The 27,499-nt window shown below is 32.6% G+C and overlaps 3 protein-coding genes across 3 annotated transcripts in view; 1 reads left to right on the forward strand and 2 right to left on the reverse strand.

The window, feature by feature from the left end:
• LOC129226806 (spermatogenesis-associated protein 7-like) overlaps positions 1-9,110 on the reverse strand; it is a 31,859-nt gene extending 22,749 nt beyond the window's left edge. Inside the window, exons 1-4 of the mRNA XM_054861434.1 lie at positions 9,056-9,110; positions 6,674-6,742; positions 6,499-6,588; positions 2,743-2,790 (exon numbers count right to left, since the gene is read on the reverse strand). Of these exons, the coding sequence (XP_054717409.1) occupies positions 2,743-2,790; positions 6,499-6,588; positions 6,674-6,742; positions 9,056-9,110 (262 nt within the window). The remainder of the gene's footprint in view (positions 1-2,742; positions 2,791-6,498; positions 6,589-6,673; positions 6,743-9,055) is intronic.
• Positions 9,111-9,612: 502 nt separating this feature from the next.
• On the forward strand, positions 9,613-10,633 carry LOC129225625 (ADP-ribosylation factor-like protein 8A). Its single transcript, XM_054860092.1, has one exon. The coding sequence runs from the start codon at positions 10,058-10,060 to the stop codon at positions 10,610-10,612; it is 555 nt and encodes a 184-aa protein (XP_054716067.1). The 5' UTR covers positions 9,613-10,057; the 3' UTR covers positions 10,613-10,633.
• A 4,332-nt stretch (positions 10,634-14,965) lies between these two features.
• LOC129225626 (GPI ethanolamine phosphate transferase 1-like) overlaps positions 14,966-27,499 on the reverse strand; it is a 109,882-nt gene continuing 97,348 nt past the window's right edge. Inside the window, 2 exon segments of the mRNA XM_054860093.1 lie at positions 14,966-16,264; positions 17,497-17,613. Coding sequence (XP_054716068.1) covers positions 16,085-16,264; positions 17,497-17,613 — 297 coding nt within the window. The 3' untranslated portion in view covers positions 14,966-16,084.

Here is a 27,499-nt window from a genome sequence, read left to right on the forward strand (position 1 = left end):
AATATTGGTCGTACTAATGACAAACTTTTTTTGTAATTGTTTTTCAGTGGAGATTATTTCCCTAAATATCAATAAGTCAGAGGATCTGGGGCCCGTGTAAAAAGTTAAAATTTGTATTTTTTTACTCATTTTTATTTTTACTTCAAATTTTCAATATCTTAAGTCTGCATCTGATTTTGAACATTTTTGCAATTGTAAGTATGCATCTAGGACTAACGGTTGCAAAAATAGAGGTCTTGAAGGTTAAAACAAAACACTCTGTATATATACATAGTGGAATACATACAGAAAAGTATTTTAGTTGAATATAACTTTTTGAAATAAATACCCGGGTAAATACCCATTTTGGGTATTTACCCAGGTATATACCCTGGGTATTTACCCCTAAAAATAAATACCCGGGTATTTTACATCACTATATCTAATCAATTCGTATTTACTGCAATATTTGTAATGCATAATTATAGATAATAATGAGGTTTAATTAATGAATATTTGGTAATATTTTTCTCCAATATGTTAAATAAAAATATTTTACTTAAAAAAATTGCCAATAACTACTAAATAAAAACTTTCTTATGTAACAGTTGGTAGAGTTATGAAAGGAAATTCACAACACAACCAAGACAACTAATTTCAGTTCCATTTATAACTCAAAGGAATATTACAAAATGTGCAATATTTAGGAGCCAAAGAAAAAAAAAATTAAAATGGTTTTTCAAATAAGTTTTACATGATGGTTTAACGAAAATTATTTTTTAAATCATAGATGAAAGAACAAGAAATTGATGATGAAACACTTATGTTATAAAACTAGTGCTATTCTTTTTTTGTTCATATTTTTGATATAATACATTCTGTAACTATAAAAAAAATTGTAATTTATTGCCTTTAAGTCAGTTATAGCACCATATTTTGAACACTTTCTTTTGCATACATGCATAAATGTTGAAAAATTTGGTTTGTGGAAAAAAAAAAAAACTCCTGCATGCAAATTGAAATTTTTATTGTAGAATTTAATTTCTATGTAACTAGATTAAAATAAGCTACATAAATAAGTTATATATATATATATATATATATATATATATATATATATATATATATATATATATATATATATATATATATATATATATATATATATATATATATGTTCTGTTTTTGATATTTTCTCACAAAATCTCAAAAAGTAGTTTTGGACACAATGGTTTTGAACAGGATGATAAAAACCCTGCTTTTATTTGCCCACCTGCATAAACATAGGGAAATTTGGTTACTAATATAAAAAAGCTAAATAAAATCATGCATACAAATTGAAATTTTAATCAAGAATTCAACTTCTATATAACTAGTTTTAAATCAGCTGCATAAATAAGTTGAATGTTCTCATTGAATAAATGTTCTATCTAAAACATTACTTTGATACATTTTATTCTGTTTTTGATGTTTTCTAACAGAATACAATTTTTCTAAAATATAGTTTTGGACACTTTTGGATAGTTTTGGACACAAAGGTTTTGGACAGGATGGTAAAAACCAGGGTTTTTACTGTGGTTTTTACCGTAGTTTCCAAAACCTTGCCAACCCTGCTTTGAACCTTTTCAATACAGAAATATCTTTCTTCAGATTAGGCGACCAAAACTGAACAGCATACTCCAAATGAGGTCTTACTAAACTCCTATATAAAGGCAGAAGAACCTTCTTAGATTTGTTTGAAATAGATCTATTGATAAACCCAAGCACTCTATTGGCTTTGTTACTTGCGATGCTGCACTGTTGACTAAACTTGAAGTCCTGATTTATTGAGATACGCAGATCAATAACATTTTCAGCCTGACTAATGATTGAACCCTGTAACTGATAACTCATACACTTATTTCCATGACCTAAGTGTAGCGCTTGACATTTCCCTACATTAACTGCCATACACCACTTAGTAATATGATCTAAATCCTCTTGCAGCTGTTTTACTTGTTCTTCATTTTATACAATCCCCATAACTTTTACATTGTCAGCAGAAAAATTCATGCTTCCAGAAATATTTTCATTGATGTCATTCATAAAAATAATAAACAAGACAGGCCCTAAAACTGAATCCTGAGAAACCCCACTTAAAACATCACTCCATTTAGAATGATTTCCCCTCACAACTACTCTTTGTTTCCTTCTAGTCAGCCAATTTCTAACCCAAAGTAAAGTTTTTCCTCCTATTCCTATATCAGCTATGATATAAAAACAGGTTTGAAAAATAATGTTGCAGACTTCTAAAAATGACTCAACAGTGCTGAAATGCAACTTACTGGAATAAAAACTAGTCAATGTTAGATACCATTGCTTTTGAAAAGCTAGTGCAAATAAAAAACATTATTTTTATATAGTTTACATGATTGTGATCTTATGTAATTGATGATTGATGTTATTAAATATGATTTTATGCAGTTATCCTGAAATTTTAATAATAAATTGAACATAATTTATCATGGGAAAATATTGGAAACAGTGTGGGACGAGCAAAAGTAATTATTCACTAATTACCAGGAATTTTCTAGCTATTAGTTGTTATTTCCATATGCCTAAAGCCCTGCCAATTAATATTGATAGAGGTAATTTTTATCTTTTTCTTTTTCAAATTATCCCTTCAAATTGGCTTACAATACATGAAACTGTTTCAAATATATGAATGATTATTTCATTTTGTAATATTTTAACTTACAAATCAATATATTTACAATTACTTACTGCTAATATAGCTTTGAAGAGATTTTGGTGGGGAAGTATCAACAACACCTAAAAAAAAATACCACAAAACATCAAAAGTGTGTTGAATTTTCTTTCTTAAGTTTTTGAAAACCAATAATTTGGTGTTTTAGCACAGCACACATACACAAAATGATTTCTCAGACTTTTAGAAAAGACAAAACAAACACTATTATTTGATATAAAAAGAATAAGAATTACAGACAGCATTATCTTTAACAAATGGAAAAAAAGTGAGACACAACCGAAAAGTGAGTAATAACCAAATCATCAACAGTTTATTACGACTCAGGAGAGTTCGAATGGCGATGAAATGAAACTTTTACATCACATCATGACCGTCATTTCAAATTTTTCCAGGGAGACTGAAGGGGGTGCAAAGTGTATATCCGCAATGCATATTGAATCAGCATAAGGACAACACTATGGTACTTGTGCAATTTAAGAACATTTGAACTCAAAAAAAAAAAAAAAAAACTTCCATTGCATTAATATTTCACTGATGTTTTATTTTAAACACATATTTTTTTGCTTGGTTTGTTAAATGAAGTTGTTGTAGCTGTTGTTTTTTATCAGCTAAGCTGCCAATTTGGGGTGCACTGCTTCACTTTTAAAACCATACCGTAATTTCATGTCAAGTCCGACTTCCACATGCCATAAGGATATTTATTATAAGGTATTCACAACACAACAGCAACACATTCACAAAGAAGGACAAGAGAGAGAAAGTACATCCATGCCAAAGCCAGGATTCATACCCAGGACCTACCCTTCCACAATCAGACTTCTCTGACTACTAGACAAGGCGGTCGGCTATTAAATGAAGAAAAACTATCAACACAATACAATATAGGGGTGAGAGTGGACTTAAGTAAAATTTTCTGAAGATAGTCTGAAATTTTCGGAAGCTCGAAGACCCCCCCCCCCCTTTTCCTTCCTAGTAAAACCTCTTCAAATATGCATACAAAAATCATTGAAAAAAAAATTCTAAAAGTTTTTTCTTTTTTAATTTTTATATCATTTTTAAGTTTTACAATGTTTCCAGACCAAAATTTTCGGAAACAGCAACCCAAAATTTTTGAAAATGACGGAAATTTTGGATTACAAACATCCCTGATACAAAAATAAATAAATATGTTTGGATGTGATAGAGACTAGTTTATTTTAGTTATGGTACTGGTTTTCTAACCCATAAATTAAATTAACATCAGTATATCATTTATGAAATTCAATTGTTGCAAAAACTGTCAGGGCAGGGCCGGCTCTAGCAGTTTTGCCGCCCAGGACAAATTTTAAAAGTGCCGCCCCTCCTCATGGTTAAAAAAAAAGCTTCAAAAAAAAAGGAAAAAAGAAGTTCAAACATTAGAAGTTTCCATTTTTGCTTTACAAATATAGTTTATTTCCCTTCTTTTTGGTAATTCTTTCCTTTTAATATGAAACGTGCTTCCAAAAATAAATGCCTCCCCCCCCCCCCTTCACCTCCCAAAATGGTCATGATTGAAAGCAGTTGCAGTTGCAGTTCACGTATTCATCAATTCACTGTTCCTAAGTATGGCCAAGGCTTCCTGCACTGTGCCGACAGTGGCACAACCAGAAAATAATTATAGGGGGGGGGGGGAGCAGCTTAAATTTCTTTGCTAGGAGGCCTGGGGGCACTCCCCTGCAGAAATTTTTGAAATTCTAGTCCTAAGAATGCAGTTTTAGGCGGTCTCTGGTGGTTTAGACGGTGAAAAGTTTCAGGGGGGAATTTTAAGAAACTGAAGTCTTAAAAACGCGATTATATGCAAAATGTGTTGATTTTAGAGTAAGGGATGTGGTTTCAGTGCTGTCTTTGATGATTTTTTTTTTTTTTTTGAAAATAGAGGGAAATTGTAAACCTTTTACACCAATTTTTCGACATAGAAGTTTCAAAAGGCAGTTACCGGCAAACTTTGATGATTACAGGAAAGGGAGCTCTTTGATTCTCCCCAAAAAGCATTTCGAAATAGAAGTCCTAAAAAGCCAAGTTTTTAAGCCATATTCAAGAACTAGGGTGAGAGTTTAAATGTCTCAATTTTTTTGAAATTCTAGTTTTCTCATTTTCAAATTTCATACAGAAGCATCATCTCACTGTATTTAAAGAGGATTGTGCGCTTAGCACTTCAACAAATTCTCGTTTTTATAAATCCATTTCTAGATGATTTGGATGACTTTAAAAAAATGGTTCAAGGTGCAAGGTCTTTGTCTGGAAGTTTTCAGAAATGGAAGTCTTAAAAATGCGACTGTACACCATATTTGATAACGTTAGGGGCTCTGCAGTTTTTCAAAATTGTAGCTCCAAAAAAAAGCAGTCTTAAGTGATTTTCGATGTTGTTTAGAAGGCGAGGTGTTTGGCACTTCTTCCCTTGGAAAGGTTACGAAATTGAACCTCTTGAAACGAGATTTGAGATGCACTTTAATGATTTTAGCTGAGGGAAAGAGGCTTCTGAAGAGTAGCATTTTAAGGATTTTCTAATTTTTGGATCGTCAGGGAAAAGAAAAAAAAGGAGAGGTGGGGATGAAAGAAATTTGAGGTGTGGAACGTGATTCACTGAGCAATAATCTATAACAATCAAAAAATTTAATTTTAAGGTTCTTTTCAAAAGAAATTAAGATTTTTTGACAACTTTGTATACTTTTTTCCAATTAAAACTACTTTGTTTTCCTGAAGCCCATTCAGTTCGTCTCTTTAATAATATGGAACATTTTTCAAAAAAAAAAAATGGAACTCAGTCCTATGGGGGGGGGGGGGGGCAGGGGAAGCCCTGTGCGCGATTTCGACATGCAGAAGTTAACAAAATCAGTTGAAGGCAAATGGTAAATTTCAAAATCCAGACCTTATGCCCAGCCTGTTCAGAAAACGACCTCATGTACTAGCTGCACAAAGTCAATACTTTCTATCTGTGGAACTTATGTCCGTCAGACCATATGTTTACTGGACCTTCTTGACGTGCGTGGATATTCTGTCCATGGACCATTTGGTTTTTAACCTTCTGTGCAGATCCCTACTGAACCAAGCTACTAATGCAGAATAGATTTTCAAAGTGCTCACAGATGTGTGGGCTGAGGTTTTGCCCAGGGAAGTTTTGCCAGGGAAAATACCATTTTATGGAAAGGATGGTGGTGTCAGTGGCGCATGTTTCTTTTTTCTAGTATGAAAGAAAAATACAACCCTTCCAAAAGGGAGGAGAGACTGTTCATAAAAGCTTTCCCCTCCCCTTGTTTAAGCATATGTACCGACAATCAACGAGACAGAGGGCCATAAAGCACATGGCCTAGGGCCCAGAATCAGGCGGAGGTGATCAAACCCTACCCATTCTGTCTTGCTTCGCAACTAGACACTTGACCATTTGACGTTGGCAACAGCAATTACGGTACAATAAATGTAGGAGAAAAAAAAAAGACCTACCACCTTCAATACTTTTCAGATTCCCAAGTTACAAAAAAGGAAAAATGCCACCCCTAAAATTTGCTGCCCTGAACAGGGGTCCGGTTTGTCCGCCGCTAAAGCCGCCTCTGGTAATGGGGCAAATAATTTCTTTTTGAAAAAAGGGTGGTAAGTATATAAAGTTTAGAAAACACCACAATGATGTAACAAGATATTAAAATACTGAATAAATACAATTCAAAAGATAATACCAAATATTAAAAGAAATTAGTCTAAATCAAACTAAATGTGGTTTTACTTATATGAAACAAGAAATAAAAGAAACTGTTCACCTTTAGCTCTTGATATCATGCGTTGATGGGCATTAAGCTGCTGCAGAATCAAATATTGGCTTGTAATGTTTTGCGTTTCTGGACATAGTGCTGAAATAGATAATATAAGTAAGTACTAAACAATTATCACACAACTGAAGAAAAATACAATATAAATTATGAAATTTTTCACAACCGGAACTTTTGTTATTCAAGTGACTCAATGTAACAAAATCTCCAGCTTCAGACACATTGAAGAAATCATCTGCAAAAAATAAATTTATAAGGTTAGAAAAGTTTTGTAGACTTTGAACGAGTTATAAAGTTTTAAATCATCACTTGGTCAGTATAATTATTTGCTCATAGCTTTAGAAGTATCTGTACATGAATTTTCAAATGTAGCACATAGAAGCAAAGGAGTGTAAGTGTCAATTTTTTAGATTTTGGTAGGAGTAATGCAGTAGGAGATGGTAGGGGAAACTAGGGAGATTTGATCATAGGGGTGGTTTGAGCACTCTACCTTTATCATATTGAAACATTAATTTAACTGATGAGCACCAAATGCCAGCATGGTATCAAGTAGAACTGTTCTATTTCTGTTAAAACTGTTTCTATTTTTTAGCCATTTTAAAGTAGAATCAAGGAGCAATCAAATGTGATGTCTTTTTCAGACAAAGCAAAAACAGGGGATTTTTTTTCTCTTTGGAAAGTTCTTCTCCCCTGTACCATTTGTCATAAACCTACACAGAAGTAAATTGAATAATTTTTGTACTCAAGTTAATATGCTAAAAGAATATATACTTCAATATTGCAATTTAGAGCAACTAGGGGAGAGCAGTAATGAATGGGCCAATTTTTGGTTTTTAATTTTTGTAATTTTTTTTTTTTTTTTTTTTTTTTTAGCTCAGAATTGGCTCTTTTGTTACTTTATTTGTTTACATAAAAAAGTCATAAAAGTTGGGTTAGAAAATGTCTGCAATGAATGATAATATAAAATAAAAATATAGAAATTTGGCCCATTCAACCCCACCCATGGGGCTGAATTGGCCATTGAAGGTAATGAATGGGCCACTATATGAATTCAATGAAAACATGTGGAATTTTGATCTTTTAAAAAATTCTCATGAATAAATAAAAATATAAGCAAAAATGTTTATAGATTTCGTTACAATTACTTTTAAATTATATATATTTTTTGAATCATTAAAATTTTAATTGCGTTTGATAAAATTTAATATTATTATTGACAAAGTATTAATAACAAATAAGAATTATTATTTTGATTTTCAAATAGACAAGTAATTAAAAATAAGTAACAGCAAACAATAGGACATTTTCAAAAAAAAAAATCATATAAAATAAAAAGCAAAAGCACATGATTTTTCTCCAACCTATTTATTAAACACTGGATGGAATCACTCATATCAAATTCAAATGGCAAAATATTGGTAGGTGTGGTCAATAACTGGAAAATTCATCTTAATCATTTATTGAATTTCACTTATGTTTCTAATAAATAGCTAATATTTCTTATGGTTTAAATGTGCAAATTTTAGAAATTACAATAAACCTAGTCTATCAAGGCAGTAATCTAAATCTATGAAAGCAATTTATGTTTAACATTAAAGAAAAAATCAGAAAAAAAGGAAGAAAAACATATTTTGGTGGCCCATCCATAGCCATGATATAGCGGTCCATTCAGCCCCACCTGTACTTCTGGAATAAATTCAGGTTTTTAATACATGAAATTCAAAAAACATCAAAATACTTCTTACAATTAGTTTACAGTTGTGGAAAGACTTGCTAATACACAATGCCGTGAAATAATAGATACCTTTTGCTAGTATTTATTTTTCTGAAAGGGAAAAAAATTACTTTTCAATCAGATTATTGACCATCCTAACTCTAGTGGAAAAATGGCTTCTCTCAAACAATTGAAAACTGGATCAGTTTAGAATAAATTGCTCTATCTATTAGTGGCATCTAAAATATTTTTATGCAAATACTTTTTCATATTTTGTCAGTGGCCCATTCATCCCCATGGCTCCCCTATATACATCTCCGACACGGAAAACTTTGTGAGGCATGATAAAACAATAAAAAAGGTGATTAAGGGTGCAAAAACACTATATGAAGCTTTATTTACAAACTTGCTTCCTTGGTGTCCACTGAAAATAAAGTCTGAAAAAGTCATAAAACTCTAACATTTCCCTGTTTTTCATATGGAATAAAAAACGAGTTTGTTCAAATAACTAAAAATTATTTCTGCAGATATCCAGTTTTTCATATGGAATAAAAAACGAGTTTGTTCAAATAACTAAAAATTTATTTCTGCAGATCCTGCGCATTACCCTCTACAGTATCTATACATGCATGCATACACATATTTCTGAAAAAAGTGGGTCAAACCACCATAGTTTCTAGGGATACTGGAAGGCTAAACAGTGTGATTTAGGGGGGGGGGGGATTAATGAAAGCGTACCCACGATTTCAAATGTTTGTGCGTTTTACTCAAATCCACTTACATACCCTTGCTTCTCACTGTCTAAAATGTTTTATCAGACTGAGATTATAATACCTTCATCAGAATAGTTGACAATCTTCTTCGCTTTTAGCGAAGAAATATCATTCATTTTAGAATATAAATTAATACTGAATCATCAAAACTTTGCGTTTAAATCGAAAAAACACCCACGAAAAAGATTCAAAATAACGTATAGCATTTAATATAATAAAAAATATTCATAATTTCAGATTTGCGCTAGTAATGATTTTTCTTTTTAGCATATCGCTTCGTTTTGTTTACAAACGATTTTAGCAATTACGGTTAAAGTTTATCACTAAGGTCGCGTTCGAACTGACTAACTGTTAAAACCAGGCGATTGGTCATACGACAACAGTGTTAGAGCTTTCTGTCCGATTTCCGCTCCCTCCCCCCCCCCCCGTTTGGAAAACTTCTACAAATAAATCGTTGCGCACGAATCTGTGCAAAGACGATCGATCAATATAGGGAAGATTTTGATAATTTGGAATTTGGCGAACTTTCTATCAATTGGCGTCAAGTTCTTGGCCCTAATGCCTGCGAAAGGAATACTTTCCCCTTTGCATACTCAGGAAGGAAATAATCTTGTCACTTAGGGCAACCATAAAAGAAATAAAGAGAAACGGTTTACTAAAATAAAATTGTTATCTCTAAAAATTCGACGACAGTGCCAAACTCCAAATTATCGAAATTTTGCCTCGGTACCTGCTGGTAAGCAACATATTCCTTTTTGCGAGAGGCTCTTTCCAAAGCTACGTACGGATGTTTATATTTTCAATGCAATATTCTGCGATGGGTTTTTTTTAATATTACGAGAGTTCTTATGCTACTAGTTCATTTCTTCAACTTAGCTTATTATCAACAAAAAGAGCAATGAATTTTCTAGTAATATGCTAAATTGAATAACACTATGCGCGTGTACTCGGCGTATTATCGTGAGCGTGAGATATGTAAACCGAAAAAGGCGATTTTATTTTTCTAGCTATTTTAGTCATACATCCACATCCCCAACAGTTTTTTGCTCTCTCTGTCTCTCATATGATGTGGAAAGTCTGGCGTACGTTCTTAGATTGGATCAAGGGCTTATTTTGGGGCAAGGAATTGGAAATTACAATTTTAGGTTTACAAGAAGCTGGTAAAACGACTTTCGTTAACACCATAGCTCTTGATACCCATGAAGATACTATACCTACCATAGGATTCAACATGAGAAAAATCACAAGAGGAAATGTGGTCATTAAAATTTGGGATCTAGGAGGAGAGAAAAGATTTCGAGGCATGTGGGATAGGTATTGTAGGGGAGTAGATGTCATAGTCTTCATGGTTGATGCAGCAAATATCAAGAAACTAGAAGAGTCAAAAAAGGAGCTTCGAGAATTGTTGCTGAAAAAGCAATTAACTTCCGTTCCCTTATTAGTTTTAGGAAATAAGATTGATCTTCCAGGTGCACTTAGTCAAAAGGAATTTACCTATGCAATGAACTTGAGTGCAATAGAAGGACGGGAAGTATCCAATTACATGATCTCTTGTCGAAAAAAGGAAAATATTGATGTTGTCTTGCAGTGGTTAACAGTCCATTCTAAATTGCCATGATACATTTCCCCTGTTGCTCCTGAAAATTGAACACTTTTAATTATGAATAAATGATTGATAAGTATTTAATAGTCATCACTTTTGTGCACTGTACTTTTTTTCTAACTAAAAGTAAATAGAAAAATTTAGTCTTTTTTAATCATTTAAAAAAATGGAGATAGTATTCTTCTATGACTTCTGTCCCAATGGTAGTGGGAAAACAAGTTTTTGGGGCGGAACATAAATACATTATATTAGATTACTTCTAAATGTGCACGCATGTGTTTTAACAAACTTAATTACTCACTTAGTGACTTAATAATTACCTCTCAAATATTTGAAATAGCTATTTTTCTTGCCTTATAATAAAGTTCCTTTACCTGCTTTTTAGCATCATAAAACTTTTGGGCAGACCACAATTTTGTTTCTCTTTTATTTGCATAGCTACATTCCCCCTCCCCCCTATCTTTGCTTTTATGGTTTAAGTTTTTGCAGGGCTCCATATCCTCCTGATATAGCCACTTGTGACTTCTGGCTGATCTTCAAACTCAAGAGGCGATTGAAAAGTTTCTGCTAAAATAACCATTTTACTTGAAATTTAAAAATCCGAAGAAGGCACTACACTTGGCTCTGTTTGCCCACGAGTGACACTATTGACAGATGGGGGAAAAAAATTCATGCATGCCCAGAAAGGTTCAAAGTCTGCACATGCTTGATTCATATCCATCAGGTTCTCACAGAATAAAATAAGGTTGGATACTTTGGTAATAGCGGTGTATAAATATATTGAAAGATATTAAAAGCTTTTATCTATTTTCTACTGGAAAAGAAATTCAAACAAAATTCAGAAATGTAATAAACTTTATTAAAAAATAAACTTGACAACTGACTGGTAAATTTTACATCAAGATTTTACTGCAAAAGTAAAACTTTAAAACAATGCTTTGACTAGTTAAAAGTGGAAGACAATAAAATTCCTTTAAAATTTATAATAATAATTGATAAAATAAGAGAATAAAACAATAGAGCTCACTTCTAATAAAATTATTTTATCAAATGGATTGAATATTGGAAGTTGATGCAAATATTTCATCCCTTTATAAAATTATTAGATAGCTCAGCTAAACTGATTATAATTTCTTCCCTTGAAGATTTTATATATACAAAGTTTGACAAATAGATACAGACTGCATAACCATACGTAAATACACAGCATGTCAGAGAAAGATCTTTACGATTCCAAACTTTAATAAAAAAATACAAACAAGTAACATGAGATGCCATTAGCAGCAAAGAACTTTCTTGATATTAATTGCCTGGAGGAGATGGCACTAGTATCTAGCCAGTTGAGCTAAGAAAAGAAAATGATGACCGTACAGAAGAAACTGCTGCGCACATTGTCGTTAGCTGAAGAAAAAATCTGTGAAACAGTGCAAATAGATTTTTACTGAATGTATCGTAAAGAAGTACAAAGTGCAATTCTTGGTGGATTTTTATGGTTGAAAATTTCTCTGCACAGTTATCGACAGGACCGCTCCTAGGGCGTCGGCCGTCTGCATGCAAAGACCTAATGTGCTGTCCCTCAAGAGCAATTTGCATATTTTGACTAACACTTGAAGTCCACATAAATCATTCTTCACATTTCAGTACCAACTTCTAATTTAACAAAGAAAAAAAAACAGAAGAAGGTTGAACTTATAAAGAGAAAGAAAAGTTTTATAGTCAGAAACTCCTTAGGTACAATTTATATCTTTGAAGAAATTAATAGATATCGAAATTTACTAGTCGTAAAAACGCATTTCATAGTCTCTCTTCGGTGACATCAGAGGAAGGACGGAGGAGGGCAACTGGGGGAGGAGGATTGCCCCAGAACAATTCTTGGTTTCAAGGACAAAAAAGTCGGGTATATTCAAGGTCCATGGAGAAATTTTCAAAACTGAAGTCTAGAACTGAAACTTTATAGGAAAGTAATGTTGGAGTTCTTCCTAAAATTCTTTCAAAATTGAAGTCAATTTGAAGCTATTTTGACTAGCATGATGCAGCCTACGGCCGCCCCTTTGCGGTGCACACTTGCTAGGAACGGCTCTGGTTATTGATTTTCTTTTTCAGCTTTGTTATTAATGTTTAGTGGTAAAAATCTTTCACAGACATGCTGCATCAATATATATTTGTTTGTAATTAAAAAACTATGCTCATTGCAACAAAGATTGTTACCCCATTTCATTTCTTCATTATTAATATTTTTATTCTACTAAACATAAAACATGTAAAAATGTATAAAAAAATTAAAAAACAATTTTAAAATCATCATTTCAAAATCAACATATAAAGTTCTTTTACAGAAAATTGTTTAAAGAGCTACGATATCAAGATTATAAAGCCTTTTAAAAAGAGCCTTTTTTTTTAATTCCTCTTTGCTCCAAGAAAAATCACTATTTTCCAATTTCATTAGCTATACAAACTAACTGTATCAAGAATATAATACAGTTATCTCTAGCTTACTAATGTTTGATGTTTTAAAGCTATTTAAAAGCCTCGGTTCTGATAGCTTGACTTTTTCAAGTTAGCGAGGATGCTTACATAGAAATTAACTGAGTTTTACAGGGTGGCGACAGAAACTGTGAAAAAAAGTTCCTTGACTTTTCCTTGATTAAGTTCACCAAATTTCCCTGATTTACATTACTAATGATAATGGTTTTCTTGCTTTGCCCTACATTAAAACCATTGCATATTAAATAAAATGCAGTATTTAAAACGTTTTAAGCTGTCAATTAAAAATATATTTTAAAAAGATGCTCCTTTTTTTTAGTAAAACTAATACATTAAATTATCTACATCAGCAATTCTTAATTTTTTTAATGAGTGGAACCCTTTTAAATAACCACTTTCTTCATGGAATCCCTGTTGTTTTCATAAGTAGTATAGTTTAAAGCAATATTCTTGAAATGTTTTATTTACAGTGAAGGTGAAAATTATTTCAAATACAATTTTTTCATTCCAAAACATACTTTTAAACACTAACAAAAAATAAATTAATTAAATCTAAAAAAAAAACTTGGAAAATAAAGATTTTTAGAGACACAAACAAAATTTTAAAGTTTTACTTTAAGTTATGAAAATTCATTATTTTAATACATTTTTAAAGTTTTCTAAAAATAAAGTTAGAAAAAATAAAGAATGATAGTTTTGTGGAACCCTTGATTCATCTCCAAGGAACCCTTGGGCTTCGCGGAACACAATTTAAGAAACGATGATTTAGAAGGAAATATTATAGGAAATCTAAAACAAATACTTTACTTCTATTCTATATTACAAACACTCTTAAAGAAATATCTAATCATGATAAAACTAAAAAGTTTTAATAGACATAATTTTGAACCAAATTTTCAAGCAGTATAATTATTGCTGCAAGAATAACAAAAAAAAAAAGTACTTATGTACACAAGGTAACTCAATTTTAAATGATTTCCTTATTTGTCGGGGGAAAAAATCTTAAGATTATTTTTGTAATAAACAACATTGAAATGCAAAAAAACAATCAATTAATTTCAATATATATATGTATATATAACTTGGTTTTAAATATAAGAATTTTAAAGTTTAAAAAAAAAAACCTTGTGTAATCTGAAGTAACAGCGAATAATACGATGGGGAAAAGCAAAGTGGTTTTTCATTCAACATTCAATTTTAATAATTAAATTAAAAATGTGAAGAAGTAATTTAAGATTTTATCTGTATTAATTTAAAAGTTCTTTTTCTTGATTTCGTTATTCTTGAATTCGTTATTACAGTACGCTAATCACTTAAAGACAATGAGTAAAGGCAAGGAAGCTAAGGCATTAATGACGGCTTCCTCTTTGCCTGTAGGATTGTTTATTTTACGTAGCATGGAACTTCTGAAAGGCAAATTCGAGCTATGTAAAATAAACAACTTTACAGACACAGATGCAATCATAGGAAGTTCATCCTATGTTGATTATTGAATCATAACTTATTAAAAGTTATGATTCAATACTTTGACGTTGAGAAAAAAAAATGCGCAAAAATGTAGCAGTGTATATTCGCACCTCATTAATATTATTTTACTTTTTTCTCAACAGATAATCGGCGGAAGATGCGTAGAAAATTAAGGTACTTAATTTTGCAAAGCAAAAAAAAAAATTCTTCATTTGATCAGTTTTCCCTGATTGTTTGCTATTTTTTCAAATTTCCCTGATATTTCCCTGGTTAATAAAGTTCCTTGACTTTTCCCTAATCGGTCGCCACCCTGTTTTAGTAAAAAATTTAAATAACTGTTTTCACAGTATATCCAATGAAGCACCTATACTTAATTATGCTAGTTTTGGTACAATACATTATAGTAATCAAGGAAAGATATAATCCTCACACTATTTAAAAAAAAAATCAGTGCACACCCAATAAATTTTGTATTTAATATTTTATTTTAATATATGAATTAATTTTCATGTTTACTTCAGTAATAACGCTGTTTTTAACCAATTTTTTAATAAAAATTTCAACTGTGACTATTAGTCAAGGAAATCTGTAACAAAATAAAAAAAATAGCAAAAGCTTTTTGAAAAATCTAATTGTCTTTAAATGAGTTAATCCTCAATTAATTGACACTTTCAGTTTTTTTAGCGAATGAAACAAATTGACAAAAAAATATAGTGCCTCAGCACGAACATGGACATAGTTTATGTTTTATGATTTTCACTTAGATTTCCAACACTTTAAAATACATAACCTCATAAAGTATAGATTTTAAAATTAAATTGAACAGCACATTAACAGTACTCTTCACAATAAAATTATTTAAAAAAACTCTTCCCAATAAATGTTTTATGAGTACAAATATTTACAGGCACATGCTTTTGAGAACATCTTATTTTGACATAACTATTGATGATGTATGTACAAAGAACACAAGTTTAAATAGGACATAACTTAAGAGTAATTAAACTTCTTTAATTTTACATAGTATCCAAACAATTTGATATGGCACAAAAAGAGATAGAATAATAAAAAAAAACAATATGCTGTTGATGTTGATCAGATTAAAACTTTGATAAAGTAAAATTATTTAACTTTTTCTAATTTTCTATCTTCTTAGAAAAATCTCTATCCAACTAATTTTATGTAATCTAATACTTTTTTTTTTAAAATAATGCTAATTTGATTGCATGCTTAAAGTTTTTCAGACCTTGTTTCTATTTTTGGTATTCTACTTTATAAAAAAGAAAATTGTGTAACAATTATGTCTGTTCTTCTCATTAAAAAAACTAACATAAAACAAAGAGAAATATATCACATCATTGGTGCAAAGTTGAAATAAATAATACAGATGATAGCAACAATCAGCTTTTTTAAACATAGTTAGAAAAAAATAAAACATCTATGTTTCAACTTTCCTCTTTTCTTAAATGAAACTTTATACATGAACATAATTGCAACTCTCCAAACAGAAATTGAAAGCAGTAGTAACATCAAAAATCACAATAAATGTCTTTTTGCTTTTAGAGCTGGACAAGTCCAAGAAAAAGAAGTGAGGATCCACGCTAATCCATATAAAAGCATTATAAAAATAGTTGTTGTCATGCTGATTATGAAATGACTTAAAGAAGTGCCAATATCAAGCCAGCTACCAGTATCTCGTATAAGGAAGAAGAAATGCTGGAAAAACAAAATAGTTATCAAAATAATTCAACATGGGGGAAAAATAAAAATAATAAATGATATTGTATACATAGCTATCAATTAGGTCAGTATTTTGGCATAACTCTTAAGCAAGTTATTAGGCCTAAATCTCAAAGCCACAAGCAAGAGAATAACACAGTGAAGCACCATTTATACGTTTCTCTTTTATACGTTTTCATCAATTATATGTTTTTTTAATTGGTCCCTGCGGAGTCTAATACACATTAACCTATACCTATCATACGTTTTTTTCTTTTGTACGCTTATTTCATACAGTCCCTTCAAAAATGTATAAATGGTGCTTCACTGTAATTGCTTTTGAGATGAAATAAAAAAACTAATGACATATCAAGTTCTATTTTTCAGAATGTTTTTGATTGCTGACCATGATGGTAAATTGTGTGTGATTAAAGGTGGCGTTTTGAGTTTTCATTTCATACAAACACACATTAAAGTGAAGTTTAAAATAAAACTAAACCATAACTGGTGAACTTTGGAATTCCTAGAGCCCATGCATAATGCTTGATAAATTCCTTAAACATTATTTGAGTCAAGTTGTTTCCGATATCTTTTTGAAAATTATGGGGTCAAACATTTTGAAGAGGTCTAGTTATGTCAATATTATTCAATAACAGGTTGAGTTATATCCAGACATTACTCCCAATGATCAATCAAGCTTCATTATTCATAATGAAAATGAGGGACATCCTTACTTGAACCCAGGGGTAATAGTGGATTCAAGTAAAATTTTCTGAAGACAGTGTGAAATTTTCTGAAAATATGAGGAAGCTCCCACAAGTACACTATATATTTGTATTTAAAAAAAATTTGAATATTTAAAATGCTAAAAAAAAGTAATTGCTAATCAGAAATGTTTAATGCTCCACTCCCCTAAGCAAAACACCTAAATAGAATAAAATACGGCACTAGAACAACTCATATGAAGTCTACATAAGCTTTTTCTCATAGAAAAACAAAAAGAAGCATACTAAAAAAAGAAATACATAGCACACAAATATTTTTTCTCAAGTGTCATGGTGCATAATTGGGGGGAATACATAAGAACAATTTTTCTACAAAAAAATCAAATGGCATGCTAACAAACTATAACACAAAAATGGCTTAAATTTATTCACCTCATTTTCTTATTATAATTACAAAATATGCATGAAATGCCGATATTAGTTTATATTAAACCAAATGCTCACCAAAGCAAGAAAGTCCGACATTAGAAGAATTAAAAGGAACAAAGCTCTTGGGGAAGCTTTCAGCGACACCATAACAGCTCGAAACCCACAACTTACAAGTAGAAAAGGAATCATAACCTGTAAAAGACGAACTTTTAACTACCATAAATAGTTTCTAAAAGTATTCCAGTACCTAAACTTTATCAATCACTTAGCACTGTTATCAATATGTTCAGTGGCGTACTGGGTCCAATATGTGTACCGGGAAATACACTTGAGCGGCGCCTTGCTCTATTTTCGTAACCACCTCCCCCCCCCCAATCCACCAAGCTAACTAATAAATTAAACTTGACGCACTTCCTATCAGAGGAGTATATAATCTTCAGCGCCCTGGGAGAAATGTAGCTTTTGTCCCACCCCCCTCGCCTCCCGTTTGACGAAATGAGAGAAAGTTTTTCTTTATAATCTTCCATCGGTGATGTTAGAAAAAGGGGTGTTCTGGTCGGGGGGGGGGGGAGGAAATATGCTCAACTGGAAGTTTTTCGAAATTGAAGTCCAAAACACGATTGTAGGAAAATCTGAGATAACGTTAGAGAACGGGGAAGGAATGCGGTTTGGGACTCATCTTAGAAATTTTTCGAAATAAGTCTCAAATATGCAAAACAGTAAGCCATCTTAGGTGAAGTTAGATAGGTTAGGGTTCGGAAATTTTTCCCCAGAAGTTTTTCGATATTACAGTCCAAAAACCGAAAACTCAGATGGTTTTTAACAATTTTGGAGCAATGCTGAGGTCGGAGGTTCTCCTCCAGAATGTTTTTGAAAAAAATAGGTTCTAAAAACAAAATTAATGATGTAAAAGATAAGTTGTTCAGAACTTTTCCTTCCGAAATTTTTTGAAATTAAAGCCCTAAAAGTGTAGCTGTAGACCATCTGTGATGATGTCAGGGATGAAGCTTGTGCATTCTCCTCTGATAATGTTTAGAAATTCAAGTCCTAAAAATAAAAATAAAAAAAGATTATTTTTTAATACTGTTTGGCCGAGATAAGAGTCTGGGGCGGAAATTATTCAAAACTGAAATCCTATTTGCACCTTTTTCTGCCATCGTTGATGAAGTCAGGTGAAAGCATGGGTTTCGGGGACTTTTCCTGGGAAATTTTCAAATGGAAGTCTTAAATCGGAAATTTTGGACGATCTTTCATGGGGGAAACATTGCGTTTGAAAGGTTCTCCTGTTTTCCACGAAAGTTTTTTGAAATTGAAGTATCAAAACGTAATTTGAGACTTAGGCTATCTTTGATAACCTGAAAGGAAGAAATGGAGATCGGGTACTCATCCCCGGCAATTTTTCGAAATCGAAGTTCTAACTTCTAAAAATTAAACTTTAGACAAGGTTTTATAACTTTGTGACAGGATTCTCGTGGACGGGGGAAGAAGAAGCCTTCCCACAAAATTTTTGAAATTGATGACTTGGAAACGTTTTTTTATACGTTTATAAATGTGGGACTGTTGCTACAGTCGGGAGCGCCCCCAGATCTCACGCGAAGTCAAAAAAATAGGGTAAGTACAGGGGTGGATACAAAGAAAGTTTTTTCAGGGGGCAACGTTAAAGTAAAAAAGCTCCCTCCCTCTCCGCTCATACAATTTTAAGCTTCGTGCGTGTTCCATTTGTGTCTGCCACCCCCCCCCCCTAAAATGTGCTACTGCAGGTGTATAAAAATGGCGGCCCTTTAATTGTTTCAAACGTATCTATACTAATAATGCAAAGCTGAAGAGTTTATTTGTTTGAACGCGCTAATCTCAGGAACTACTGGTTCAAATTGAAAAATTATTTTTGTGTTGAATACTCCATTTATTGATTAAGGCTATAGGCTTATTTTTTAAAAATCAGATTGACCGAAATATTTGTAATTGCAAATTAAATGTTTAATAGTTTAGTTCTATGAATTCCTAATAGATGCGGAGTAAGTTAACTCATCGAGTTGGCGCTGGCCGAAAGTGTCGATAGCTGCGAGGAATCATGCCGCACGGCTCAGATGCAACGCTATTGTGGGTTTGTAGTGGTCAGCAAACTGATTTTGGAATGCGTTTTTTCTTTTTTTTTTCATGTTCAGGCACATAACTTGATTTCATAGGCTTTTTCTATTGGGTTTTGTTTTCCTTCTTTCTTCAACGTTTGTTTTTGTTCTTATAATTGAAGATAGTTACTTATATAAGTAAATAATTTGATTTGTCGTATGATTCAATTGTGATTGATCTTTACAGAGTTTTTATTTAGTATTGTTTGTTTGGCGAAACATTTTAAATTGCAGAAAAAAAATCGTTAAAGGACAGGGTTACGGTAGCGTGGTTACTTAGCACGTTAAGCGATGAACTATACAGTTGAAGGATTATATTGAATTGTATAGCTACTGTTAATCTTTTAATATGTTTTAGCGAATAGTTTTAAATTCCAAAGAGACTTGAATAGGTTTTTTGAAAAGGTGTCTACGCATTTTAGTTGAAGAAAAATAATCATTTCACATCAAAAGGGGGGGGGGGGGATTTTTTTTTTTTTTTCTCTTCTACGGACTTTCTTTACATTCCTGGCACGGGTATCGCCGTGCGAGTATCGTTTGTTTTAAATAAAGAGAAAGAGAATGTCTTCATCTTCTGGTTTAAGAGTCTGGTCATTACTAGATCTAAATATTGACAATATGAACCTAATCATGAGAATAATATCCACTCAAAAAGAAGTGTGAGGTGCGAGGGCTTCTCCCCCGGAACTTTTTTAGTTTTTCGTTTTCAAAATGCATTTAAACGATCTTTGGTAATGTTAGGAGCAGGAGAGGAAAAGGAGCGCTCCCTCGTCTATTTTCCGGAATTGAAACATTCAAATTAAATTGTTATCTACAATTATGATAATGAAAGGGGGTCCGGGATTCCCCCCTGGAACTTTTTAGAAATTTTAGCTCTTTAAACGCAGTTTTAGACGATCTTTGGTTGTACTATGGAAAGGAGATCGAGGCCCATCCCGGAAAATGTTGTACATTAGGCGCCGCTTAATGTGATCACGGTTTATGTTATCATTCGCTTAATGTTATCAGAATCACGAAGTCCCGGACCACTTGTATGTTAACACACGTTAAAAAAAGTCGAGTATTGTAATCAGCGTCTTCGTTTATTGTTATCACTTTTCCATAAACTTTCAATTTTTTTCCCCGTTTTTGTTCCTCAATTAACAGAAATACCATAGGCAAACCCTGACGAGACTAACATTCTGTGTAGCATTTTGTGGTTTTCAATAGCAGTTCAAAATTTTTCTAGAAATGAAGCTACAGAAAGTTCGCCCCCAGTGACCACAGACTCCTCCTGAGAAAACTTTCTTTTGCACCTAAAAAAATTCAGTTCCTGGATATATTGCAGGCATTGATGTAGGACCTTCATTTGTTGCCATTACTTTGTAAACTATTAAAGAATTGTGTCAAGATTGAAAACAAAGCGAAGTTTAATTAAAATTTAAAAAACAAGCAAAACCATACTGGAAAAGAAAGAAAAGCTGAATGTGCTTTGAAACTGGTTTACGAATATCACGGAAAACGGTCATATTTTGCTTCAACTATTACTATGTGATTAAAAATTGCATAATTTAGCTTTAACTTTTTATAATTCAGTTATTTCTATTCTGTTAATTTAATAATTTAAAATTTAAAACTGCGTTCAGTGTGATTTTAATTTGAGGTTGCCAAAATAAATGCACCTTAATTGGAAAAAATATCATTATTTTGAGTCTCTTAGATTCTTTTCGGTTATTGTTATCAGTCGGTTATTGTTATCAAATTATATTTGTCCCAAAGTGATCACATTAAGCGGTGCCTACTGTAATTTGTGATTTTAAAAGTGCATTCTAGATTATTATTGGTAATGCTGGGGACTGAAGAGGTTCGTTGATGCTCCGCGACCATATTTCAAAATTGAAACTTTAAAAACGCAATTGTAGATTATATCCGATTTCTTTTAGAAAGAGAGTGTGTTGGGCTCAGTGGCGTAGCTAGGGAGGGGCGGAGGGAGCGGTCCGCCTCGGGCGGCACTTTTTGGGGGGCGGCAATTTCACACTTTTGATTCGAAAAAAATTAACACGTTTTCCCAATAAGGAAATCATGCCTTTGATGTATTACTGGAGACAAAAAAAAAAAAAAAAGAGAAAAAAGGTGTTCGAATTACAAGGTTTTGGTACTAGTATGATGGTAAAATTACTCTACCACAGAACATATATTTTTCTCGAAGACATCTCAAGTTTTTTCTCTTCAATCGTCTGATGTTACAGAATGATGGAGGTGGTATTGCAAAGTCAAGGGATCATCTTTTTTTTCTTTTTACTGTTAAGTTAACTACTGCGAAGGAAACAATAAATTTCATAATCTTTCATTATATGATGAAGTTACCACTTGATTTTAAGGAAGTTCCTTGGAAACCACCTTATTGGAAGGAAAAAAAAAAACTTTTTTTTTTTTTGAGGAAAGTGACAACAAGGAGAGAAGAGAGACCTCGAATGGTGGGCAACTTCTCATTTTCAGGATAGCATTATCTGTTTCAGCAATCGCTTTGGTTGGTCATTGATTGCAAGATTTTCACAGAGACAAAATAAATTTTATGTTCATTTTATAAAAACACTTATTCACAACTCGAATAATAATTACTTGTGTTAATATTTTATGTAACAAATTTCTTTAAAGTATGATTTTCATATTTAGTCATTCATTTTAAGGAAAGTTTTTTAATCAGTAAAGTGATCTCTAAGAAAAGCCTTTCACATTTACATCAAAAGAAATGATTTTTGATGCACAACTTTTTCATCTCATGAATCACAGTATGGTTGATCGTATGTAAAGGTCCTCTTTATCTTTTCGTCCTCTCTCCAATGAAAAAGAGAATAATCCAAATTTGATAATAAAGCAGTACCGGATCTAGGGAAGGGGCTGAGTCTTGTTCGTATACTTCTGAGTTTGTCAACACTAAGAACGGATCCAAAAGGGAGTTATAACCCCCTTTGAGAAACACAACTGACCCAAAATTTACGTTTCTAATACTTTAAATTAGAAAAATTTCCCCGATCTTTACGCTCCTTCCTACGGTCACAAAGCTTAAAATGCATTTTCAGGACTTAAATTTTGAAAAATTTATGGAGGAGAGCCACTTACCATCCCTTCCTCTTTTAACTTGGCTAAACAAAGTCTGAAACAGCGTTTTGAGGAACTCCATTTTCACTCCGCCCCTCCCTCCCCCCCCTCCTTTTCGCTGTCTAACATTGTCAAAGCTAGCTTTAAAATGTATTTTGGCGCCGGAGAATTTTGACCCACCGAAGAAAGCTTACAACTGCGTTGATAAACCTTCAATAAATTGAGGATTTATTGAGGGTTCAACAATCAATTTTCGGGAAGAGCAACTGAACCATCCTATTCATTAACGTTACCAAACAGCCCAAAAGTGCAGTTTTAGGCCTTGAATCTCGAAACATTTCCAAGTGATAACGTCCACCCCCTTTTAGCCTAATATTGAGATTTTAAACATTCAATGCCAACAAATTCCTGAGAGCGGTCAAGCCCTGACCCTTCCTGTAACTTCCCCTGTCTAAAATGTGTAATTAGGACATCAACTTCGAACTTTAAAATCCCCATCTCATCCTATGTCTCTAAAAATAGCTTAAAGTGGTGTGTTGAAACTTAAATTAACACTTCAATTTCAAAAAATTTCCTGGAAAAGTCCCGACCCCCTAACGTTACCAAAGAAACATAACACTAACTTTAATTTTTTTTAAACTAACTTTGAAAAAAAAAATTGGAGGGATCTGCAACCTTTTTTTTTATATAAGCATTACTGAAAATTGCTTAAAATTGACAATTTTGACTTAACTTTTGGAATTTTTCGGTGGAGTTCTGATTTTTTTTTTCTTTTTTTTTTCCTTCTGCAAGAAAAATAAGAGAAAAAAAATATTTTTTTTTATCAAAATCTTATTAAAATACTTTTGACTCTTTAATGTACTATGATTAAAGTGCAAAATCAACGTGAAATAAACACAAACTCTGAAGATAATACATACAGGATATAGATTTTTCAAGGTTACAATATAGCCTCTTTGTCAGCGCAAAAAAATCACCAACACAATTAGAAAGTCGCGAGAGATCCGATATAATGTATTAATTATTTCTCATCAAAAGGGCGGCAAATTGAGGAACCGCCCCGGGCGGCAGAAAGTGTAGCTACTACACTGGTTGGGCTGTGCTCTCCCCCATAAATTGTAGCTGTAAAAACGCATTTAGGCTATCTGCAATGATGTTAGGGAAGGAGAGCCACTAATCGCCGCGCAACTGTATACTTCAGAATATCATGAAACATATTTTAATATTTTTTTTGGGGGGGGGGGGGGCGAAATGCAAGCAAGCTTGGGAAAAAAGATTGTTTCGAGAAGAAATTTTCCATTCGTCCCCCCCCCCCCTTTTGTGCACTGCGCCCTACGCGGTCGCATGCCAGAGCACTGTGCATATTTCTAGGTATAAAATGAAGTCTCATAAAAGCGTCTGTTTGTTTAAACGCGCTGAACTCGAGAACTACCCGGCCGATTTCGCTGAAATTTTCACAGCATCTTTCTTTTAACCCTGGAAAGGTTTGCAGACAGGTTTGAAAAAAAAAATTGACAAATAGTTTTTCTTTTATTCCAATTTAGACCCAATTTTCACATAAAATCCCGAATATGGAGGTGAAAAATTACTTGCACATATATCAATATTACATATCGTTGGAAAGGGTAGAATGTTCCGCGTTCTACACTTTTTGCTCCAGATCCATCTCGACCTATGGTCGAAAAACTAAGCTTCTATCTCGAAAGAAAAAAAAAAAGTTACAAGCCTTTTTTAATCAAGTTCAAAAAATCTCTTTCTCATTCAAATTGGAAACCATTTTCTTTCGCATTTCAATTCCTTAAACTTATTTTATTTTGTGATCCTATGGTTACGCTTTTAAAATCCATCTTTCTCGATTTAATTTCTTTAAAGTATTTTAATATCCGTCGTCATTGTTTGGGAGGGAAATTTTGCATGATGTTTTCTTTTAATTTATTTATTTAAATATGATTGTTGAATATACGTCACTTGGCACAATTTTTATTTTCAAGGTAAACCGGGCAAAGCCGGGCAACGCAGTTGTATCTTCTATAACACAAGTATGTAACCTGTACTTTTGATTCCCAAACTCTTGGGGGGGGGGGATAAATCAGAACGCCGTGAAGTTTTCATGGGGGTTCCGCGCCAACGCTACGGAATTTTGAATTACTTCACTATAATTAGAGAATTATGAAACTGTTGGAATATTCTGCAGCGCTTCTGAATCATGAATAACACTAAAGTGCCATGCAATGCTGTTAGTTATGATTAGTTATATTAGTGGTGAATGTAGGGAAGGAGCTATCGTTGGAAGCGATCCCAAGACGATATAAAAATTTTTCGTCCTTATTCCCCCACTACTCCTCTCACCCGGAATAAAATCCTTGCTTGCCACCGAGTTATTGAGAGAAAGGCGCCGTAGGAAAGTTATCTGTCCAAAACAGGCGCCTTGGTTCAAAAATATCTTGGAACCATAGCATTAGCCAACAAGGGCACAAATATGGGGGGGGGGGGGGGGAGGCTCAAGTCCTCCCGTAGAAATTAGAATTTCCTTGCTGTTAGTACTTTTTCTTTGCAAAACTGTAAAAACATTTATTCATCAGTCATTAATGAATAAGTTATTAGAAAATTCAAATTTTAATAACTCTAATCTGTACTGAAATTGGTTTCCATGAGGAATTTGCCTGCTAAACCATGGAGAAAATATCCGAGTCCCCCCCCCCCCTTAAAATTTTGCATACGGGCGCCCATATTAGCCAAGACTTTTAATGCAAAGATTTATTAGTTTCAATTGAGTTTAAGTTGGCACTGAATGGTTACTTATTGTTGTTTTTACGATTCGTGAATTGATACTTAAAAAAAAAATATATCTTATGAAGTAGTATATGTTACTTTTATTTTGAAAACGAAGGGAAAAACTCCGCTACCATTTTTTTTCTTTGGGAAATAGGTAAATATGGAAAGAAGGGAAATTTGAATGAGAATGAGAAAAACAGAAACCGATGATGAAAGTAACTTTGATTTTAAAAACTCCTATTACGTAGTTTTACGATATTATATGTCAAGTCGTCTTATTTGTTTTTATCACACAATAAATCTCATGGAATTTGGGCGTCATAATATGCAGTACAAAATCCTTTAAAAAAAAAGAAAAACTACTTAGGCACCGGCGCACCGGGAATTTTCCCGGTATCCCGGCGGCCCAGTACGCCACTGAATATGTTTGACAGTGATAAAACCTCAGCTAAAATTTGAATCAAAGTGTAGTGTGATCCCGCTACAACGCGATCAAACTTACGCGAAATGGCTATAACACCAGTTTTTTCTGAGTGAGGTTGTTTTTTATTGCGGACACAAATTGCTTGTCTGCAACATGATTTTTTTTTTTTTTTAAAGGAGCGGCGGAGCGTTACAATGTTCTTCGTTGACATTTAATATTGGTTTTGTAAATGCACCTTCATCACTTTAGCATCACTGTAAGCCGAAATTCACACACTGCATTAGTCTAAACAACTCTTTGCTTTAGTTTATACAAATAACTGCTCAGGTTCTTAACATTTGTTTTTTATTTTACACATGAACGTTGATAAACTAGAATGGCTCCCAAACATGTTTTTTTATCTAAAGTTGGCAAAAGTGGAAAGAAAAAAAGAAAGTTTCTGACCATTAAAGAAAAGGTCAAGAATCTCGATATGCTTGAAAAAGTTCTTCGAAGGTAGCACAACAATTAGGTATGAGTGAATCTTCGAGATATACAATTAAAATTCAAGAAAAGGAAATCCGTAAACGTTCTGAACTTAGTTTTAACACTGAAGCTTGCAGAGTAGTGTCTAAGCAAAATACAAACATCATGAAAATGGAAGCTGCTCTTGCATTGTGGATTAAAGCGGCCAGAAAGAGGGGAGTCCCCACACTGCATAAACCATCATCTTCATGATTTAAAAAATTGTAATTTAGTTTACAATATCTAATGTTCAGTGGTATTATAATACAGTAATGTTTTTAAAGTAAGTACCGTACTGTTTTAATTCATGTCTCTCATTGAAAATTGATTTTGTGCTCCATAACAGTAATTTATGTAAACGCTTTTTCTAAAATGCATTAATAAGTCAGTTCTTTATAAAAGAAACTGTAATACATAGTTAAGAAATGGTTTGAAACAATTTGAGGGGTGTTAACACCTGTCTGAAATAATTGTATATGCTTATAAAATATTTCTAAACATACGTTGTTCCTCAACGTGAAATTTCGACTTGTGTGAAGGGTCTTGGAACGCATCCCTCACGTAAGTCGGGATCCGACGGTACACTATATGACTAAAAGTATTAGGACACTTTCAAAAATTCACATTTTTACGGATTTCTCAAGAAATAAAAGACTAATTGCTCTGTAATTTTTTCCACACAAAAGGTATACTCCAGCTGCCATTTTCCAACAAAAATTAAGTCTACTATTCACTTAAGGGATGAGCAACAAATTGAGGAAACAAAAAAAAAAAATTTTTTTTTTGATCATGTTTCATTGTAAGTAGTTGGGAATAAGCTATAAATTTCAGAAGTAAATTAAAAACCTATCTAGAATTATTTTTAAATATTTTTGTGAAAGTATCTCTTATAAAAATGGAAATATAAGAATTTCTTTCAAAAATGCAATTTTTTTAAAAAGAGTTTTCGGCTTATATTACAGAGTTTTCCGGCAAACGTTACTAAAGTTCTAAAATATTCAACAGCATATTAGAGAAACCTAATAATAAAATTTGAAGCAAAATATTGAAAATTTAGGGAAATATGAACGTTTAAAGCAATTAATTTTTCACTTAGCATGAGCGAAAGATAGCAATTTATACCTTTCATAGACAGAAGCCCCGATATATCCCAAAACTCATTAAA

This window comes from Uloborus diversus, chromosome 7, assembly GCF_026930045.1.
Source record: "Uloborus diversus isolate 005 chromosome 7, Udiv.v.3.1, whole genome shotgun sequence".
NCBI classification, from domain to species: domain Eukaryota; kingdom Metazoa; phylum Arthropoda; class Arachnida; order Araneae; family Uloboridae; genus Uloborus; species Uloborus diversus.

Bases quoted from the DNA above. Each gene is read 5' to 3' on its own strand.
- LOC129225625 (XM_054860092.1), top strand. From the start codon at position 10,058: ATGATGTGGAAAGTCTGGCGTACGTTCTTAGATTGGATCAAGGGCTTA.